The sequence below is a fragment of the Amblyomma americanum genome, chromosome 11 (genome assembly GCF_052857255.1).
Source record: "Amblyomma americanum isolate KBUSLIRL-KWMA chromosome 11, ASM5285725v1, whole genome shotgun sequence".
Taxonomy (NCBI): Eukaryota; Metazoa; Arthropoda; class Arachnida; order Ixodida; family Ixodidae; genus Amblyomma; species Amblyomma americanum.
This window is the reverse complement of record NC_135507.1, coordinates 108,972,285-108,989,216: the sequence shown is the minus strand read 5'-3', so window position 1 is coordinate 108,989,216 and position 16,932 is coordinate 108,972,285. Positions and strand designations below refer to the sequence as shown.

The window sequence follows — 16,932 nt, the reverse complement described above, 5'->3', positions numbered from 1 at the left end:
TTATGGTATGTAGTCAGCATTGATTTATACTCTTCTCCAACAATATCTGTGTGTGCTGCAAGGAGATGCATACGAAGAGTCATGGAGGTACACTTTTAACGCACTCTCCTGATTGGCTGTGGCAGTTTGTAGGAACTTATGAGATGGAATATGGATCAGTGATACAGTGTGATGCTGACTTGTAGTTACAAAGCCGTGTTACGCAAAAACGAATTTCATCATAAGGTTCATATCTAATTCACAACACACAAAGAAACAGTGAAGGAGAAAGGTGTTAAAAATGAATGATCCACAAAGAAACTGGACGAACTTGGCTCCTGATAGCTGCATAAAGCCTCTTTCTGAATCCCAGTGCCTTCGGCATAAGACCAAATTTAGGTCACTTTGATCTTATCCAGTTTAAAGCTCAGGCATTCAATTATTATAGAAAGGAAAATAGTTCCTTCAGTGCAGTAAGGTTTTGCAATTGCTGTCATCTCTCTTTCCGTGGAGGCACAATTCACGCCTTTTCAAATGCACTCTTTTTCCCACGCTGCGAAAAATATTACAAACGGTTACATGCACTGGAAGGGTTGCTTTGCCTGCAAGCTTCTCAAAAGTGCATGTATTTTGCCGCGACGCGGTTAAAATTTGTTGGGCCACAGTGATGAGGGCAACTGCATTGTGGGAATTCTAAAAACTGATATGGATATTGCTTACGGTGGGCTACACAGCTCTTCATAAATGTGGAGAATAACAGCAACCAATGAATATTAGTTAGCCACCCTACTAGTGAGCGTCTAATTCAGAAAACCAGTATGTGCTCTGAGGGGGTGCCTTGCTCCAGCCACTCTGCAGCATGGCAGAGGCCGTGCAGATGCACTTGCCGTTTTCACAGCCTTCTCCGACACATTTGTTGAAGGAAAGTTGAAATGCCAGCCACAGAGCGGTCGGCTTGGTGGTCATACTGCTGCAGGCAGGTGACTGAACAGTTTTAAATTTAAATATTTGACTTACCGTATTTATGTGCACGCTTATTGTCAATCAGTTGCTAATACAGTAAAACCTTGTTGATACGTTCCCACCCCACCTCGTACGCTCAAAAGCATGCGCATTAAAAGTGTCCCATACAGTTCCACTATCTCTTCTAGTTAATACGTTCCCGGAGATAACAAGATTTCCCAGCTATTACTTTTAAGCTTCTGACAAATTGTGGTTGTATCATACATTTATTAACCAACCGCACATGTGCACATACAGTAAAAGCTCGTTAATTCGAACCCGACGAAGACAGGAAAATTGTTCGGATTAAGCGAAGTTCGAATTAGCGCTAGAGTGAGCGGTCATAGTGCCCCGCTGCACGGGCAGAGCCCTAAGCAGTCACATCTAGACTAGTTACCACGAGCTAGGTGCTACTACACGTTTGTGGCGGGCATATTCTGAGAATTTAATTCACCCTGTCCTAATGGCAAATGAAATACATCGATCGGCCAATTATGCGCCAGGAACAAGTACTGGAATGCATTCGCTTGAGCAGCGAGCGTTAGTGCTGGAATATATGACGCTATTTATGCTCCAAAACATGTTTATATCCAGGGAAGGGTTGTCAAAATTTAAGGTAAACGGCAAAATGTATTTGCTTGCGTTTCTTCTGCTGAGACTCCAACAGCATCATCTCCAGCTTGCCCAAAGCTCCTGTGCAATGCCAGAGTTCTAAGTGGCGTGTTGCAACATCGAGTCCCGACATTACTTCACGTGCACTTGACGGTGCCATAGTCTCGTTGCCGCCGTCGGACCCGTCACTGTCGACGGTTCTCACCGCGCGTGAGCCCTGCAACGTCAGCTGGGAGCATGCAGCCTCAATTATATCGGCGTCACTCAAGGGCTCCAACGTCTCCACGCTGCTGTTCACGTAGCTCGCGCTCGCAGCACCAACATAAGCCGTCATCGCCCGAACCGCCGTACTACGTTGTTTACAATGAAAATCTGGAACAGCTCGTGCCGAAGCATCAGCGGCGCGGGCGAGTGCTCCGGCAGCAAAAACCTGCTACAGCATGTGCCGGAATGTGGGCTCCGTGAGCCTCATGCACTCAGACTTTTTTCTTGTCCATTGTTTTACATCTCTGCTAAATTTGGAGTGTGTTTTACTCTCTGTGGGTCAACTTCTATCTACGAGAAGCAGTGTGAGCCAGTTGCTCCTAGTTCAAATTAAGCGTAGCGGCTGCCGACTTGTTCGAATTATCGGGAGTTTTCCCCCACTGAAATACACAGGGCTGTGCCGGGACCCGGTCGTCAGTTCGAATTAACGAGCTTTTACTTTATATGCGTGGGCCAAGCATGAGGGCACATAACATGAAGAACTGGAATGCAGCAGCAGTTATCCGCCGTGGTGGCACCTCTGCAGCACCGACAATGCAGAGGAAAAGCACCACACACACACACAAAAAAAATGCAGCGCGCTAGCATTTGAGGTGGCCGTTTTGCGGGGACACGACATGAAGAGGAGAAACGCTGAGGTTTCTTTGTGACAAAGCATGTATGAACTACAGCAATGCACTTGCATACGAGCGAGCCGGCTATGGAGAATGCAGCTTAAAAAGCAAAAACTCTGCGACATCAGCCGCCACAGTGGCTTCTCCGCAATACGGAGGTGCAAAGGGGGCGAAGCATTCGAAAAATGATGAGGAGATCTTGGTTAGTTTCGCCATTGCCATCGACTGACAGGACGCATTGCGAAGCCCTTTCTATGGTTAAGATAGCGTAAATGCGGGCTGAATTCTGTGAGCACAAGAAAAAAATCTGTTCAGATCTTATGGCAAGAAATGCTAGTTGAATTTTTATGAAGTGAAGTTCTCAATAAATGTATGTGCACCTCATTCAACAGTTAATTTTTTCAAAATTAGCCAATTTGCATCATATGTTTTCTCAGATAATACGTTTTTCTCTGCAATTTTTTTAACGTATTAACTGGGTTTTACTGTATTTTATTATGCAGCAGCAATTACATATTTCTTGCTAAGTATGCCAATTTTCCTCCCATTTCTGCAGTGTCGGTGCACCAGGAAGAAAATTCTGGTATTTCGCAATTTTTTCTAGCACACTGTGGTCAACAACAGTGTGGCTGCAGAGCATGAGTCATGTGGCCACTGTATTGTGGTGCAGCCTCCAGGTAGGTGACCACATGAGCAGGGCATTCACTGGTAGCATTGCTGCTCGATCTTAAGTCGTTTGCAGCTGCGGCAATCTAAGTCACTCAGAACAGCATACAGTGCAAAATGTGCATCTCTCCCTGGGAAGGAAAGAGTCATTTTGAGTCATCTCTCTGCCAAATTGGGCAGAACTGAAAATCGGAAAGCATGCAGAAAGAAAAAACAGAAAAACTGACCCTAGGGCTCAGTTAAAAACATTGGGCAAGACCCGTCATCATTGGTTGCCATTGACAAGTTGCAGGATTGTGTAAGTTAACCGCAGAGGTTTTTGCCAACAGAATAAAATCTCATTCACAGAATCATTTGCACTCCCTCGTCTGCCCACAAATTTGCATTTAAATATAAAATTTCAGAAGTTTAAAAATATAATTTCAATTCGAATATCAATTTTATCATATTTGCTCGCATAATTTGCACACCAACAATTTATTACCTGGGTTTATAAAAAAAAAAAATTGTGCTCGCACATTTTACACTCCCTGCTGCTGCACCAGATGACCAGCATGCTGTATGCGGCTGCGAAAGGTGCGAGGGGACACTTGCTCCCCCAAGATTTCGAACTGCCAGCCATTTTCCCACCTCTTTCCCACTGGCGGTTGATTTCTGGGACGAATATTTGCAAGAATAGACGACCAGTAACCTGCAACACACGCGGGAATTTGAAACTACTGAACCGTTTGGTGTTCGGTCTGCCAGTATATATTAGGACACAACAAAAACAGCAGTTGGCCCCTGACCGCTGACTGTGCAGTTCATATTGCAATTTCTGGGGCAAATGTGTAGGCGTTAAGACATCTGTAGAGTGTCTTTTTGGAAGCCTTAATTTAGAGAAAAAGTTTGGAAATTATGAGAGTAGATATGGCAATTGAAGTTTTACATTTTTTGATTGAAATAATTTAAGTTTTAAATTTTAAATTGTTAATTTGCAATTTTTGAATAATTTATATTTAAATATTCTTCTATATCTCAGTTTAATTTTAGTTTACAAGAATTGAAATTGGCCAAAGCAAATAGCCAAAGCGCCATCTATTGCAACAGATTTGGCGTCATCGGTGGTTCATGGAATCTCCCAAAGATTCCTTGCAGCTATCACACTGGCCTTTAGTAGCCATAGTTATCACCAGCTGGTTGCTGCTTGCCGTTAAGCCCACTGTATCGTCGTCTATCATGCTAATTGGTGGCCTGGTGGCCTCCTCTTTCACAAAGAGCACAATTGACTCAGAGACCTTGTACCTGGCCTGTGCTCCTGAAGTGGCTGTGTTCGACAGCTTTGCACAGGCCGACTAAGTGGCATGCAAGGCACGCTGTTACCAGAATTCTTGATGGGCCCCGCAACAGTCTTCCACTTTAATCCAATTGTCTGCCTTGTCCAAGCCATGCTTACGGTAAAAATCACGTTTGTAATCTTGGAGTACTGGGGAAAACATGGAAGCAAAATCATGGAACATATTTTGTACTCACATGTTGCTGCCTTTCTAACTTCTGTAAATTTCTTCCATCCTAATCAACATGGATTCCTCAAAAAGGCCGCTCATGTGAGACACAGCTTGCCCTTTTCCTGCACAATTTACACTCGAACTTGGACCGTAATATTCAGTGTGACGCTGTGTTCCTTGATTTCGAAAAGGCGTTCGATAAAGTTTCTCATGGCCGCTTAATACACAAACTCTCCCGTCTGAATCTGCACCCCTTCATCGTTAATTGGATTCGTGCCTTCTTAACTGACCGTCATCAGTTCGTCTATGCTAATTGTCACTCATCATCTCTTTCACCCGTGAAGTCTGGCGTTCCACAGGGAAGTGTACTAGGTCCCCTTCTTTTCCTAATATATATTAATGATCTTCCACTTAGTCTTTCTTCAAACGTCCGACTGTTTGCTGATGATTGTGTCATATATCGCCCCATAACAAATTCTTCCGATATCGTTGCTCTTCAAGAAGACCTTTCACAAGTGCAGCATTGGTGTGACACGTGGCTCATGTCTCTTAATGTTTCAAAGACCTCACTGATTTCTTTTCACCGTCGCCCCAACTTCATCGCGCCAGTGTACACTATTAATAACTGCCCAATTTCTTCGGTCAATCATTACATATACTTAGGCGTCCATATCTCTCATGATCTAACTTGGACTCTTCATGTCACCAACATAACTAACTCTGCAAACAGTGTCCTTGGATATCTTCGGCGCAACCTTGCTCTAGCACCAAGTTCTCTCAAATCGCTCGCTTACAAGACTTTCGTCAGACCTAAACTTGAATATGCTCATTCTGTCTGGGATCCCCATCAGATTAACCTAATTAATACCATTGAGTCAGTTCAGAATCGTGCCGCCAGGTTCATCTCATCTGTCTACTCCTATCATACCAGCATCTCAGGTCTGAAATCACGATTGCAGTTGCCTACGCTAGTCACCCGTCGGAACGCAGCACGTCTCTGCTTATTTCATAAGTTCTTTCACAACTTTTCAGAAGCCAACCGATTAATTCCACGTGTGCATCGCATTTCCCGCCATAACCACCCGAACGCTCTTTACCCTGAACGTGCACATACCACCACATTCCAGCAATCATTTTTCTTAAAAACTGCCCGTGACTGGAATAACCTCTCCGCCGAAGTGGCCACCATCATGAATCATCGACAGTTCAAGACCACTATCGAGGAAGCCTTTTCATCAACATAATTTTTGTCCATTTTTCATTAATGTATAATATTTTTTGCCGTGTTATCCCCACCCCTCATGTAATGTCCCGAAAGGGACCTTTGAGGAAAAAATAAATAAAAAAATAAATATCTTTTAATGTTGGAGGCATACCGTTGTTACCTGTTGACAGAACTTGAGCTGTGTTGAAAGGTGTAACATAGTAGATATCAGAATGGAAGCCCGCCTGGTCTGGATGGTGCATGATGAAAAAATGAGCTGTGCCTTCACACACAAGGCTCCCGATAGAAGCCGAGACATCGTATCATCTTTCATTTGGTCAGCACCGTTTATTTTTTTCGTCATAGCAGAATGCTGCCATGATGTAGACTGACTTCACAGCACGAAACAGACAAGTTTACGAAAGACACGAAACGACAGGGACTTACTACCAACCGATTTTATTGAGGCTGACAGACATTGATTTTATAACGAGCTGTCAACACATGCAACCAAGCAGCCTTGAAAGGCTAAGCATGTTTTTGTCAACCTGAATGATGACACCAAATGAGAAACTGTAATCCAGAAGGCCAGGTTGGCGGCAGGGGCAGGGTGGCGGGATGACAAAAGTTGTATAGAAACAGGCTTTCCGTGGGAAGGCGATCTGTGAAGCAGAACAACTCTAAACAGGGCTTTGTAAAAATCCAAGGGCGGGGTGAGAGCCGGCTACAAAAACAACATAATAAAAACAAAATCCTTGGCGAAACAAAGGCTTAGTAGGATAAAGGAAGGCAACATAAGAAAAACATGGTTTTGGCAAAACGCTGGATGAGATGAAAAGAGCGCTACGGAGCGGATGCAGAAAAAACAAAAACAGAAACCGCAACAAGCAGAGCAGGTGGACAGAGCCCAGGGGTAAACAAGATGAACATGAAGCTGCAAAAAGCGTGAATCTAAAAGAGTAAAACGATAACAAGCACAGGGTGTAAAGAGCCCTCGGATAAAACAACACAGCGAAGTCATACAGTAAAAACGGGCGGAAAAATAAAAATGAAATGAACCTGAGTCAATCAAAAAACACAAGGCTGCATCAAAAATTACATCACAAGTGGCCTTCGAGATAGTTGAGTTCTTTTTCACTCAGAGAGAAGGAGACAGTGCTGATGCACTTGCTGCCTGCTTTCGTTATGAAGAACGCTTCGATAATTTCTCTGCAAAAGTGGCCTGCATGTCTTCTTGCGGTCACATTGCTTGCAGTGCTCAGACAGATTTCGGCCTGCGTTGTTCAATGTCTCAGTAAAATCAGCTGGTCCCTGTCGTTTCATGTCTTTCGTCCTTGTCGCACTGTGAAGTCAACATGAACGGTTAGCAACTTGCCCAAACGAGAATTCTGATGTAGACTGAGCCAGTGTGACTCAACGGAGCAGCCTATTGATTGTCTCAGCATTGCAGTGAACTCAGAGAGTCTTACTCAGACTTTCCTCATCATACAACACAGCTGTGTCAAGTTGTGCAGAGTACTTCACATTGGATTGGAAAGCCGCAATAAGAAGTTTGTGAAAAACAAAGTAAGAGTCCCCTCTTATGCTGCCTCCCGTGGCCTGAAAAGACTGATGGCATCTTTCTAAATGTGTTAATGCAACAACAGTTGCAGATCATTACCCTGGCTTGGGCAAGCAGAGGGCCAATATTGAATTCCAATGGCAGATCACAAGCACTCTGAACGGATTGCGTAGCGCCGGCGGAGATTGCTGCCTCCCATTCTGCGAATGGAATGCGTGCACTCCAGGGGGGCACTTACCGCATTTACACGACTGTAAGTCGACCTTTTTTTTAACTCAAAAATCCGAAGTTGAGGGGTCAACTTACAAACGAAACCAAACCATGGCACCATAAGTAAAGGCGAGCCCATCAAGATATTTGGGGTGCTACAGTATGGTTGCATTTTTGCTGCACGGCTCCGTCGCATCACTCTTGGTGTTAGCCTTGAGCAGCTGCTATGTCAACGCGCAGAACCGCCACCCCTTCCCCAGACATGGCTGCAGATTGCGGCTGCTGATATGCAGCGGTGTCCGAAAACGCTATCGCGTTCTACTCTTAAAGAGGAATCTTAAGAGTCCTCAAAGTTTTTTTTTTTTTTACTTTCAACTGCACACTCAACGCTCAAGGGAGTGACGATAGTTGATAGAAGGGCAGCTGTTCCAATCGCGGCAGCACCGCCACTCGGAATGGCAGCAGTGCCGGGGAGTATTCTCTTTGGCTCCAAGTTTGTTTTTAATGTAGTGCTTCATCAATCATCATTTCTGCTCCGGGTGCGGTAAGCATCTAGCACTCGTTCACGGCTACATTCAAGATTGCTGTCATTCTTTACGCCGAAGAAACGAACAACTGCACGCCAGGCTACAAGTTTGACGTTCACAATGGGTGATACTGGTGTGGCAGCTGCAGCGAGGCGAAATTTTCAGCTGTTTCAAGCAATGTCATGGTGCGGCTGTTTGCGAAGTGCAAGATTTCGCTGCACGACGATGTTAGAACAACGTCCTGTAGGACCACAGCAGCGATCACAACGGCAGCACTAGTGAGGACGATGGCGCAAGTGTGGACGAGTAGTACAGTAGCACAGTACAGTAGTAGAGTACTACAGTACATCATCTGTCTAAGATAAATGCACGTTCAGTGCAGTCATGTGCATACGACCATTCCAAGAATGACAGATGCTAGTGCAGTAATTCTGGCAACAGAGAGCAGAATTCCTCATGCTGTTTGCCGCAATGAGCAATTTAATTTATGCGCTCCCCTCACCCTCGAGAGATTTTGAGTGCAGGCCATGCAGAAAAGAGGTGGCCCGTGCATCTTTTACATAAAGGGGTACTGTGCATGGCACACCTTCTCACGGTTGCAGTTGTGCTGTGTGTGCACTGACTAACCAGCAGCAACTAACCCTGTGTTTTTCACCACTGAACGTAACATTCTCCTGTGCTTCCTGGCAGGGTGGCAAGCTGCCGCTGACGTGGTGTCAGAAGTGATGATGCTACTGCATGGGGTGCGTAAGGTATACATCTTTCCCTCTCTCTAACCCACTCTCATCCACCCAAGCTTTCCTCTGTGGCTGCTAATTGCTATCCTTATTTCAACTCTAGTCCACCTGTCGCAGGTTTGCTGAGGACAGGCACCATGTATGAGCCTTTTTTCCACGGAAGTTCACTGGGCGGCCCTGGGCCATTGCAAAATTTATTTTGCAGTCTGCTGTGTTTATGCAATTCAATGAGGGGAGGAGAAATACCAGAGTAGTGTTTTTGGCACCTGTTCATTGCTTGATGTGCATGTTGCACATATTTATTTATTTATTTATTTATTCATTTCTTTACCCTCAGGGCCATTAGGCATTAGAGAGGGGAATGGGAATAACATAAAAGTACAAAAAACAAAAGCAGCAGCTAAAAAATTTGATTGTAGTTACAGTGCACACTGGTATAAAATCAGTAACAGCATTAACAATAGGCAGCATTACACAAAACAAACCACAAAAGAATACAGCAGCTAATACATTAAGACATATTTATAGACAGAGCCTTATATAAAATTAATAACAGCGTTACAAAAGGCAGCAGTATCAGTAATTTCAGCAATATTGTGGGGAAGGTGATTCCAGCTGACACAAGTTCAGGGTATGAATGAATTGAGAAAACATCTCGTGTGACAAGGAGGGATCCAGACTTTGTGGTAGCGATCAATGCTTGCTGAAATATATGCTGGTCTTTTTAATAACTCCTTTTTAAGATAAGGATTATGATAAATTTTGTGAAAAGTACTTAATGAATCTATTGACCTGCGATGGGAAAGAAGCGGTAGGGAAAGGTTAGCTTTCATGGCAGTTACACTACTAGTACGATGATAGTTGGAAAGTATGAAACGACAACCGCGGTTTTGAACTGGTTCTAAGTCAGAAATGAGAGATTCGACCCCAGGGTTCCACACTGATGAAGCATATTCCAATTTAGAGCGGACCAATGTTTTGTAAAGTAATAGTGTTAATGAACTCGGTGCACATGAAAAATTTCTGCAAAGGTATCCAAGGATGCGGTTGGCGTTATTTATAATGTAGTCAACATGAGTTTTCCAAGACAGGTTAGAAGAGACGTGTACACCCAGATATTTATAAGACGACTAAGTTTCAAGAGTGATGCCATTAATGCAGTAAGTAGAATGTGTAGTAGATAGACGAGAAATGGGCAAATGCTTGCATTTAGTAATGTTTAGCTTCATATTCCACACTGAAGAACAGATACATCGTTATTATCATTGCTGACCACAAAAGAAACTGCTACCGAGTGTTGTTACAACCCTAGAGAAAGGGAGGAGCTTCCGCCACACGGAGAGAGGCCTTTGTTATGCATAGATGGTGAACTGTCGCTGCCCATGGCAGGAACCACTGTTGTCTTGGCTTCATTGCTAAAGTAGAAATGCAAATAATTTGTGCTTCTGCTTCTTCCAGTGTTGCTTGAATTCCTTGCATACTTGAAGCACCAGCACTTATCCAGCACATTTATCAAAGCAGGGTCAAACTGTCTGTTGCCAGAGACAGGAGGCCTGCTGAAAGATACATTTGTGCAGAAGGTAACCCTAATCGCAGAGTAGCCAATCTTTTCCATGGTCTTAGTGGTGCATTGGCAGGCTGTTGAGCAGCTTTTAAAGTGGTTCTAGGTTTACTGTATGTGCCTTAATGTTTGCACTCATGTTTTCCCTTGGACATTCAGAAATCATGGAAATTAGCTAGGCTTAATTCTAATATGCTTAACCGTTTCGTTCTTGATAAATATGCCGTTTCTTCACACTTCAGCAGTGAAGACACCATTGGTGACAAACTCCTGGAAGTTAGCAACTTTTATCCGACGTTTTTGATGCCTGGGCATGACAAGATTAGATGCGACTCACGTAGTGGGGTGCAGTTTAATTAATGCAACCGCAGCAGTACGTGTTCTATGTTGCAGCTCATTTCCAGTGTGTCTGCCTGCTTCGAGCATTGAAAGCTGAAGAGCATAGCTGTTGCCGCTGTGAGTGGGAAAATATTCAATGAAGATATGAAAGAATGCAGGGAACAAATTGTTAGTCATGCTTGAAAAAGAATACCTTTAGCACAAAACAACTAAGAAAGGACGAGGACAGAACACCAGTCATGCATTAGGAAGTTTCAGAACGTGCTAAGTAAACACGTTGCTCAGTATGCATTCATTACAATCATCAGGAACAAGTGGATTTATAAACAATGGCAGCACTTAATCAGAAAATACCTTCCGTCTTATGATTTTTATGCACAATATTATACTTTTCTTGAAAGTGGGCACTTGTTGTGCAGTGTGTGTGCGTGTGTGTGCTGTGCAGAGGGAAAAAGCATCAGTAAATGAAAACTTCTCTCATCTGACGATGAAGTGATCCAGTAGCTTTTAAACCGTTATCAAAATGGGTGCTTTTTACCACATCACTCTCTGCAGGTCACTTCGGAACATCTGAAAGCCTAGGCTGCACTAGTGTAGGCCTCGAGTAGTTCTTGGCAATTTTAAACTTGGGTGAACTCCTTTTATGCGATGCCACAGGCACTCATATTGTCTGCACCACTTGTGAGCTTCGAGAAAGTGTTCTGAGAGGACCTCGTAAAATTTGGCTGGGTAGTGAACGTGAGAAAGTCCACAAAGAAGCACAGTGCCTGGCCTCTTTGAGGCCAGTGCAGGTGTCTCCTTAGCACTGACACATTCTCCAACTGTTTGCACTCAGATCACATTTCCAAAAAATGCTTAAAATATAAGTGTTATTAATGGAAAGCATAGTGGTGGCAGAAAGTTAGAGGGGGGGGGGGGGGGTTGAGATTAAGAAGTTCGCGGACATAAGGTGGCTGCAACTGGCAAAGGACAAGGCTAATTGGAGAGACATGGGAGAGCCTTTGCCCTGCAGTGGGCGCAGTCAGGCTGATGATGATGATGATGATATAAAGCATTTTGTTTCAACGACCTAAACCAATCATGTCCTAAAAAAATCGATTGTCTGACCCCTGTTCATGAGCATGATTAACAGAATTGAAACAGACTATGCACAAGCTTTTTCGATGCAGCCAATCACTCCTCACTTGTGCATCATTATAAAGCTTCCATTTCAGTCAAGTTTTAATGCATTAACAAACATCTTTGAACAGTGCAAAATAACAAGAATATAAACAAGAAACGTAAGTAAAACATGGAAAAAATAAATAAACTGGAAAACAAACTCAGTTGCAATTAAAACAGCAGCCAAGGAAGGATAGCACACAGCAAAAAGACACGACGCCAGACTGACTTACAACTGATCTTTATTTGAGCGCTCAGAAGAATATGTACACAAAAAGGGGGAAGGTAAAGGGAAGGCGACAAGAATAAAACAGTGCACAGTCGAGATGAAACAAGTTGTCAGCATCATCAGATAAAAGCGAAGTAATAAGGGAAAAACACGTGTAAAAAACGGGAAGTGTAAAGCGCCAATCCAGATGAAATGTGAGAAGAGATAAAAATTAAAACCAAAGTATGAAAACACGTGGCCAAAAAGAGACAAAGAAATAAGACCAAAACAAAAACTGTTAAAAGGGGTGCAACAAGAACCATCCTCAGCCATAAAGTGGAGCATTAAAACTTGTAAAACTGTCCAAGACGAGGGCTACGGATGCAGTGCTGATGCAGGATTCTTTTTTATTTATTTATTTATTTTTTCCTCAAAGGTCTCTTTCGGGACATTACATGAGGAGTGGGGATAACATGGCAAAAAATATTATACATTAATGAAAAATGGACAAAAATTATGTTGATGAATAGGCTTCCTCGATAGTGGTGTTGAACAGTCGATGATTCATGATGGTGGCCACTTCGGCGGAGAGGTTATTCCAGTCACGGGCAGTTTTTAAGAAAAATGATTGCTGGAATGTGGTGGTATGTGCACGTTCAGGGTAAACAGCGTTCGGGTGGTTATGGCGGGAAATGCGATGCACACGTGGAATTAATCGGTTGGCTTCTGGAAAGTTGTGAAAGAACTTATGAAATAAGCAGAGACGTGATGCGTTCCGACGGGTGACTAGCGTAGGCAACTGCAATCGTGATTTCAGACCTGAGATGCTGGTATGATAGGAGTAGACAGATGAGATGAACCTGGCGGCACGATTCTGAACTGACTCAATGGTATTAATTAGGTTAATCTGATGGGGATCCCAGACAGAATGAGCATATTCAAGTTTAGGTCTGACGAAAGTCTTGTAAGCGAGCGATTTGAGAGAACTTGGTGCTAGAGCAAGGTTGCGCCGAAGATATCCAAGGACACTGTTTGCAGAGTTAGTTATGTTGGTGACATGAAGAGTCCAAGTTAGATCATGAGAGATATGGACGCCTAAGTATTTGTAATGATTGACCGAAGAAATTGGGCAGTTATTAATAGTGTACACTGGCGCGATGAAGTTGGGGCAACGGTGAAAAGAAATCAGTGAGGTCTTTGAAACATTAAGAGACATGAGCCACGTGTCACACCAATGCTGCACTTGTGAAAGGTCTTCTTGAAGAGCAATGATATCGGAAGAATTTGTTATGGGGCGATATATGACACAATCATCAGCAAACAGTCGGACGTTTGAAGAAAGACTAAGTGGAAGATCATTAATATATATTAGGAAAAGAAGGGGACCTAGTACACTTCCCTGTGGGACGCCAGACTTCACGGGTGAAAGAGATGATGAGTGACAATTAACATAGACGAACTGATGACGGTCAGTTAAGAAGGCACGAATCCAATAAACGATGAAGGGGTGCAGATTCAGACGGGATAGTTTGTGTATTAAGCGGCCATGAGAAACTTTATCGAACGCCTTTTCGAAATCAAGGAACACAGCGTCACATTGAATATTACGGTCCAAGTTCGAGTGTAAATTGTGTAGGAAAAGGGCAAGCTGTGTCTCACGTGAGCGGCCTTTAAGGAATCCATGTTGATTAGGATGGAAGAAATTTACAGAAGTTAAAAAGGCAGCAACATGTGAGTACAAAATATGTTCTATGATTTTGCAGCAAACGCAGGTGAGTGAAATCGGGCGATAATTTAACGGGGATGAATGGTGACCTTTCTTGAACACTGGAATGATTTTGCCGATCCGCCAGTCACATGGTAAAGATCCTGATGATAGGGATTGCTGAAAAATGAGTGACAAGATCATACTGCTAATATCTTTAGTATTCTTGAGAACTTTAGAATTTATGCCGTCAATACCAGGGGACGAAGTATTGGTTAGCAAGTCAATAATTTTGGCAATCCGGAATTATCACAGAGGGTAATGACAGAAGGTTCATGAGGCATAATGGTTTTCCAAAATCGCTTGGGGTTATTTTGTAGCATTGATGGTAAAGTGCAACAGCTTCCAGCACTTCATGTGTTGCCTGATCGCTCTTTTTGGCCAAGAAGGTAGACTCCCGCAGCAGCGGGGCACATCCAGTGGGCTTGCAATGCTCGCAGTGGTGGGCTGCATTCGTGGCTTGCGGGTGGCATCGCGCCTGTGTGATTGGTTTGGTCACACTTTGCAACAGTCTAGTGCTCACCATCTTCAGATATGTGGACGACTTTCTCATTCTTTGTGGAAAAGAAATCACACACGAGTCGTATGACTATAAGGACACCATTTTGGAGGCCTTTCGAGCCAGTTGTCCCGACCTTGCCTTCACGACGGGACTCGCTCAGGAACGGAGTATCGGTTTCCTCAATCTGGTGTTGAAGTTTAGCGCCAAGCACGTCTGCTGGAGGTACGAAGATCATACTAAGAAGCAGTTCTTACCGTACGCATCCAGTCACTCAAAAATTGTTAAGCAAGGGGTAGCAACCGAGGCGCTGTGCTCGGCTCTTGAGCGTTCATGTGAATACCAAATGAGTCAACGCTTCGCTGCTCAGATCGCCAGACTTCAAGAAGCCGGCTTCCCTGTATTACTCATCTCTGCTACCTGTGAGCGCTGCTCCAGAGGTATAAGCCAGTTCCAATGGCCTAAACAGCAGCCCTTCCACAAACGTGAGCTCGCACATGCATATTGTGGTCATTCCCTACACACATGGGCTACTTCAGTGTAAATGAAGGTGAATAACAGAAGCAAAGAACCCAAGTGTGATATGTGCCACTAAAAGCTGTACACTTCTTGTAAGGTACGTGTTGTCTACAATATCCCTGTCTCATATGGAAAAGTCTATATTAGCCAAATGGCTAGGTGCTTCAAAGTACGTGCCATGAAGCACGCATGATGTGACAACAACGCCTCGGGGGACATTTGCCTCACCACTGCGAGCCCACCGGATGTACACCGCTGCTGCTCGAGTCTACCATCTTGGCCAAAAAGAGCGAGCAGGCAACACATGAACTGCTGGAAGCTGTTGCAGTCGACGACAAAAGGGAATCCTGCATCAGTACTGCATCCGTAGCCGTCGTCTTGGACAGTTTTACAAGTTTTAATGCTCCACTTTATGGCTGAGAATGGTTTCTGTTGCATCCCTTTTAACTGTTTTTGTTTTATTCTTATTTCTTTGTCTTTTTTTGGCACGTGTTTTCATGCTTTGGTTTTAGTTTTTATCACTTCTCACATTTCATCTGGATTGGCGCTTTACACTTTCCTTTCCTTACACGTGTTTTTCGGTTGTTACTTCGCTTTTATCTGGTGACGTTGACAACTTCTGTTTCATCTCGACTGCTTACTAGTAAGCGCAAAAAACGGACAAGGGACGGAGTAGAGGACACAAAAACACGTTCACAAGCTTGTGTCCCCTATTCCGTCCCTCGTCCGTTTTTTGCGCTTCCTAGTAAACAACATGCATCACCAAATAGCCCGGCAGCTTGGTCTCGACTGCGCACTGCTTTTTTCTCTTTTCCTGTCACCTTCCCTTTACCTCCCCCCTTTTTGCGTACATATTAAAGCGAAAGCTTTATTGATCGCAAACTCGCGATTTCGCCGTGGCGGTACTCCATCGAGACACATGACGTCATGACGCACGCCTCGCCGTGGCAGGTGTGCTTCGCGCGCTCGTCGCGCCATCTGGCGTGACGTCACACCACGCCGCTCGCCACCGCCGCCGTTTGGTAGGACGTGATACCGCGTTCCTCGTTGTTGCGCTCGCCTCCGCTCGCTTCGACAGCTGCATCGCATGCGTGATAAGATGTCACAGGCTGCCGTGCGCCGCAACCACAGTTGAGGCGACAGTATGGACGGCGACAGTTCTGATAAGCTGGAGGAGGTCTGGAACCGACAGCGGAACAAGATGAAGAGGAAACGAATCGCCCAGGAAACAGACGAACAGCGTGCCGAACAAATGGCTGAACGCTGCCGTGAATATGCCGCCACGAGACAGGCACGTTTAACGTTTGGGGTCTCGACCGCTAGCAGCAGCGACAGAAGCCGGAGGAGAGACCCGAGTCTTGCTTCACTGAAGACGGCCCGTGATGAACGATGGAACGCGACCAAGAGACTTCAGCGGCGAGCTCAAGAAACCGAAGAATGTGCCGTTAGCCTAGAGAATAGGTGTAAGAGTGACACGACCCCTTCAATCCTTGGATAGCCTCGGTGCTGAAATCACACTGGACGTTTATGTCTGTGCTTCATACGTTGTGGAATATGTGAACAAGGCCAACCGGGGAGTTTCACACTTGCTTTCGCTACATATATCCTGGCATAGCCGAGCTAAGCCACTGCCATTTTTCTTATGAGCGCTCAAATAAAGATCAGTTGTAAGTCAACCTGGCGTCGTGTCTTTTTGCTGTGTGCTGTCCCTCCTTGGCTGCTGTTTTAATAGCAATATGAACCAACTGCTGGGGATATCCAGATTATCCTGCAAACTCAGTGTAGTTCTCCCCCACCCCAGTTCAATAAACAGTTCCGGAGTCTCTGCCTTGAAGCTTCCAGGATAGGGCTTCACCTGGTGTGCACGGGAGCACTGCCACATTCCAGGTGCGATGGTGTCAGTGCAGCATCAACAGCCTCTGCTGTGGTCTACGGCACCTCCCTCTGGGCCTTCCTTGTTCTTAAATTCTGTGGTTTCAAAAGTAAAATAGCGCAACAGAAGCCACTGGCCCTGCAT

General features: G+C 44.5%; 1 protein-coding gene across 4 annotated transcripts in view; it reads left to right on the top strand.

The window, feature by feature from the left end:
• The window catches only part of Aldh-III (Aldehyde dehydrogenase type III), a 106,779-nt gene that overhangs the window by 83,652 nt on the left and 6,195 nt on the right, over positions 1-16,932 (top strand). For 2 of the 4 annotated variants that reach the window (XM_077644263.1, XM_077644265.1), the window contains exon 12: positions 8,817-8,878. The exons of 1 other annotated variant lie outside the window; for it this stretch is intronic. In XM_077644263.1, coding sequence (XP_077500389.1) covers positions 8,817-8,852 — 36 coding nt within the window. In that variant the 3' untranslated portion in view covers positions 8,853-8,878. The remainder of the gene's footprint in view (positions 1-8,816; positions 8,879-16,932) is intronic. One more of the 4 variants, XM_077644264.1, reaches the window with a different exon arrangement.